General features: G+C 51.8%; 1 protein-coding gene across 1 annotated transcript in view; it reads right to left on the reverse strand.

The window, feature by feature from the left end:
- The window catches only part of ADA (adenosine deaminase), a gene marked incomplete at its 5' end in the record, with an annotated part of 11,635 nt that overhangs the window by 1,769 nt on the left and 5,105 nt on the right, over window positions 1-4,761 (reverse strand). The window contains 4 exons of the mRNA XM_009879141.1: window positions 155-222; window positions 959-1,060; window positions 1,349-1,420; window positions 3,138-3,262. Of these exons, the coding sequence (XP_009877443.1) occupies window positions 155-222; window positions 959-1,060; window positions 1,349-1,420; window positions 3,138-3,262 (367 nt within the window). The remainder of the gene's footprint in view (window positions 1-154; window positions 223-958; window positions 1,061-1,348; window positions 1,421-3,137; window positions 3,263-4,761) is intronic.

Raw genomic sequence — 4,761 nt, forward strand, 5'->3', positions numbered from 1 at the left:
CTCCAGCTGCACCGGGCCCTTCTGAGCTGAAGGGGGAGGATGTACCACATCTTCCTAAGCAGTTGGAGGTGCGTTACCTTTGTAAAGCAATAAAGCAGCTATGATCAACCCAAATCCTGGTTACTTAAGATTCCACATAATTGAGAAGTCTTACTGTGTTAATGGGTGTTTCCTAAAGTCCGGCAGACACGCTCCAGTGAGATAACTGGACCAAGGGCAGACCTGTTTGGTGGAGTTAAACATGAAAATCAGAATCAACTACTCAGACCTGAACCCCAGTAGCAGATAGCTAAGCATGCTGGGAGAGCCAGACACAGGTTTAGAGCTTTGTTCACAGCTACCCCTCAGCGCTGCTCTGACTGGAGCTGTGCACATCCCAGGACGCAGATGCAAAGAGTCCACAGCCCATGCGGCAGTGGCAGGGGGCAATATTCCCCATGGCCAGTCAGTCACCAGCCATGTGTCAACACAGCTAAGAAACCACTAGCATTAAGTATGTAGATATATATTCAATATATTAGTTGGATACACCCATTCTGGGGGAAAGCCAAGGAAATCTGCCCATGCGCAGTAACTCCCAGGCACTTCCACCTCCACCCAGAGAGGCTCCAGTATGGCAACGCATGTTGTAGGAGGAGAAGCCTGAAGGCTTGAGGCAAATAAATTAGTGAACGAGCCTCCAAAATTAACCCTCAGCCAGTCCAGAATCCATTCCACCTCCACAAGCTACTCTGTGCACTAGTGCTCCTTGTAGCAAAGACCCCAGCACACAGAGAGGTGCCCATACCATTTTTGGTGCAGAACTTTGGCCATCTGGCTTCCATGGCAATGTCACCGTACACGTGGTCAGCCCTCGGACATCAGGTCGCACCCCTGGCTGTAGCACAACCCAAGCGAGGGCTGGTTTCCACTTGGACAGCAGCTACCTGGCTGTCACCATCCCACCACACATCCTTACCTCAAAATGCATCTTTGCTCTCAACAGCTCCTTGTAGAGCTCAGGGTCCTCCAGGACATGGTAGCCATGGCCAATGCGCTCGGCCTTCAGGAGATAAACTGCCTAGAGAGCATGGAAAAACCATGTAGAGTCTCCGAGCACCTGAGAGCTCAGATCCTGCCTGCCCAGAGATCCCTGCCCCACCACGGGTGCAGCCCGCACCCCCAAGACAGCTCCAGGGAGGTCCTTCTCTGAGCCGTCTCTGCTTGGGTCCCCCATATCTGCTCTGCTATGAATACAGCAAAGATCTGGGCTCCTCTCTCCCTGGTGCAGGGGACGCAGGGGCATTTCCCACCCCTGCCCCTCTCTCTGACCTGGGATGCCCCGGTCCCTCCCTCGAGCTCCTCGTACCTCCTTGATCATGGCAGGCGGGCCGGCCTCCCCAGCGTGGACAGTGCGGTGAATCCCACATCTTTCAGCCTCCTGCAAAGCAAGGCAGGACATGCTCTTGTCCCATCATCCACAGCAAGGTCAGCAAACCCTTGGGCGGGCACAGCAAGCAACAGGGCTCTGCGTGAAGAGCCCCAAACCTGCTCACCAACTGTGTTACAGCTCTCTGCTGTAGCACAGGCTGTGAGAGAAAAGCTCAGTAACGCCAGATATAGAGAAACTGAGAAAGCCTGGCTCCCCTTCCCTGGAGCCCAGCCAGACTCCTCAGGGTCTTTTAATACTGGGTGAGCTCATCGCTGTCTCCTCTCCAGAGAGCAGCAAACTTGCAGCTCTCCTTCCTCCACCCATTTGCCCTTAGACACGAACCTTGCAGCAGCTCCCGTCTTTGAAACTTTTCAGCTGGCTGCAGCCAAGTACGAAAATTTAGAAGCCCCCAGGGCAGAGAGGAAGCAATGCTCAGACACCCAGCACATCGCCCCTGTAAGGGGCTGCGGATGGGACAGCCCAGCCAGGAGGACCCTGTGGGTGCAGCCTTGGGGCCATTTCAAGGTGCCCTCCGCGGCCATCCCAAAAATATCCCTTGCCAGGGCGGCCACACACTATCCAGGCTTTGTGAAGCCATGTGGCCTCAAGAGAAGCCTGGCTCCTGCCTTGCTGGAAAAGGACTGCCTAGCTGGTAGCAGCAGGCAGGCACTCCAGCAGCCCTGAGAGCTCCCAGGCAGAACGTGCCTGCCCAAGGGACGTCACAAGTCTCTCCAGTTTCCCTGGATGCATTCTGTATCCCATGGAGCGCATCAGCAGTATTTACGGGGATGCACTTCCCTGCCACACAGACCACAAGGGGCCAACAGATAGGAACGGGCTTTGCTTTGGCATCTCGGAGCCTAAGCAAGACCCAGGTACCGAGACAAAACACCCTTCGGACGGGGCAGTCTGGAGCTAGGAACTACTGGTGCACCAGGGCAGCATGAGACACACCTGCCCCTCGGTTAATAGAACCCCCATGCCCGTGTCTCAGTTTCCAAGCACTCAGTTCACCAGTGCAGCACAGCAGCACAGGCAGGCCTGGTACCAGCTCCCGCTGAGAGGGCGGAGACCCCAAGAAACCCTGCATCACTTCAGCCCTGAGCACTGCTCGCACCGTCCTTTTTGGCAGTGATGGTTCACAACCTCCTCTCCCACTGCTGCAGGGGACCAACAACCCAAACTCTGATCAGAAAAGAGGAGCAAGGCAGCTCCTTTTGAGCTGCTGCAACACGCCAAAGTCTAGCGACTCCAGGGCCAGGCTCCTGAAGCCATTCCAGCGCTCGCATTTCAGATCATCAGATAAAACCACTTCAAACTCTGCAGCTTTCTCCTCTGATCCTGGGGCAATTTCTGCCAGACTGGAACGGCCAGTCGCTTCCACCCTCAGCTGTGGTTCCGCTGAGCCCCAGGATCAGAGCCCAGCGAGGTGCTGCCGAGGGGCACACGGGCTCCACGTCACTCGTGCTGAGCTCAGTGCTTCGGGGTAGCATGGAAAGCTCCAGCTCTAAAGACCGTGTCTAAGCAATGATGCCTGCCATGAATTATTTAGGAAATCTAAACAAATACTCTTGCTATTTAACAGAATGTTTTTAATAGCTGCAACGGATTTTTAAGCTGTCCCAGCTGTTTGCAGTCTGAAAAAAATACTGCATGTCCCCTCATGCACATCCCCCTCAACACATGTTTTTCTTGTAGTTTCTTTTAAGCAGCTTATTAAACAAACCTCGTAAGCCTTCTTATGGTCAGAGGTATCCTCCACCTTCAGGGTCTCATCCCCAGCCAGGTCGATGGCCACCACAGAGTTGTTTCGATATTTCTTGCAGAGCTCCACCACTTCTGGAGACCAGCCTGGAAAAGGCAGCACTAGTGTTCAGGAGAAAGCATTGCTAAGAGTCACACCTTCAGCATTTTTCTAAATAAACCCCAGAGAACTAGAAGGCTAGAGCTACTTTCCTTAGTCTTTCCTAAAATTTGATGCTCAAAAAGAAAGCTAACAAACTCCTAGAAAGGTCTGCCATCTTCAGGCAGATGAAAAGTGCCAACTGATTAGTCCATAGTCAATGAAAGGGAAATTAAATGCATTTATCAGCTATAAAACTGCTCTCATCATATTTTTCTGCTCACTTTGATCAAGAGAAAAAAAATAAAGAAAAAACTTCCACATGTGGTGGTTATTGCTGCAGCTGACCCAAGGTAAGCTGAACTACACAGCCCAGGTGCTCTAACACAGTGAGGGGAAGAAACTCCTCGATTTTTCCTGAGCTTTCACCCCATCCCAGGCTGGGGAAGAGCAGTGAAAGGAAGAACTGGCCCGTCAGACGTGTTGTGCCAGGGAGGACTTTGGGCTTGGAGGCATCTCTGTGGGGCCCCCGCAGGACAGTCAGACCTGCTTTGCTGCAGAGCATCCCCGACCCCTCCCCGACAAGACAAGGGATGCTACTCCTGGTGGGAAGGAGTTTGTCAGCCTCCTGGGAGAATGACCAGCCTCCACAAAGTTTTATCTTTTTGGCATCAGTGAGAAGGAGAGTAACAAGTGGCCAATAACTATGTGAGGGCTATCTCTGATCTGGACAGAGGAAAACCTCTGGGAAAGGACACGCACCTACCAGCTCATACAGCAATTACCCTTAGCAAAAAGGCCAAGAAACAGAGATAAACGGTAGTGTTAACAATTAACAGGCACCTGCTGCTTACATACAATTCCTAAATCATACGAACACATAAGAAAATGTGTGCAACTTCACCTCCTTTCATCAGTTTCCAACTCGCTGGGTTAGAGCCACCATTTAATTACCAAGTTTAATACGAGCTACTTCGGCTGGCACCTCTGCCTTTCTCTCAACAATTCATATACGACAGGGTGGCTTCTCCCTGTGCAGCGCTAAAGACTCTCGTAGCGAGCACATCCCTGGCTCTGGGCAAGTGCTGGTGTCCTGGGACACTGGGAGTGCCAGCTGGGTTGTTTGCACGGGCAATCCCTCCCGCTGCACAGACCTCGGGTGCTCCCAACACCTTCTGCCTTTACCACTTCTGTGCTAGCACTGACTGTAACTGCAGACAAGTGTCACGCTGCCTTACAGCTTCCCAGTTTTGTGAATGAAAAAAGTTTTCTTCCTAGAAACCAGAAATTTAAGTGTCAAGTTTTTGAAGTATTGTTTGGGGCTGATAGGTGCAAGGCAGGAAAAAAACCCCATACTTTCAAATCTCTCAGCTTCCAAGAATATACTGTGTATTCGTTAGCAAAAATCTTTCCACTGTCTACTCTGCTAAGCCTACAGAAAACTGTTGTGAGATGTGAAGATATTCATAAGAAAGTCTTCACACAGACCAGCCACTGTCACATGAGC

Source organism: Apaloderma vittatum, unplaced genomic scaffold (genome assembly GCF_000703405.1).
Source record: "Apaloderma vittatum isolate BGI_N311 unplaced genomic scaffold, ASM70340v1 scaffold36571, whole genome shotgun sequence".
Lineage (NCBI taxonomy): Eukaryota > Metazoa > Chordata > Aves > Trogoniformes > Trogonidae > Apaloderma > Apaloderma vittatum.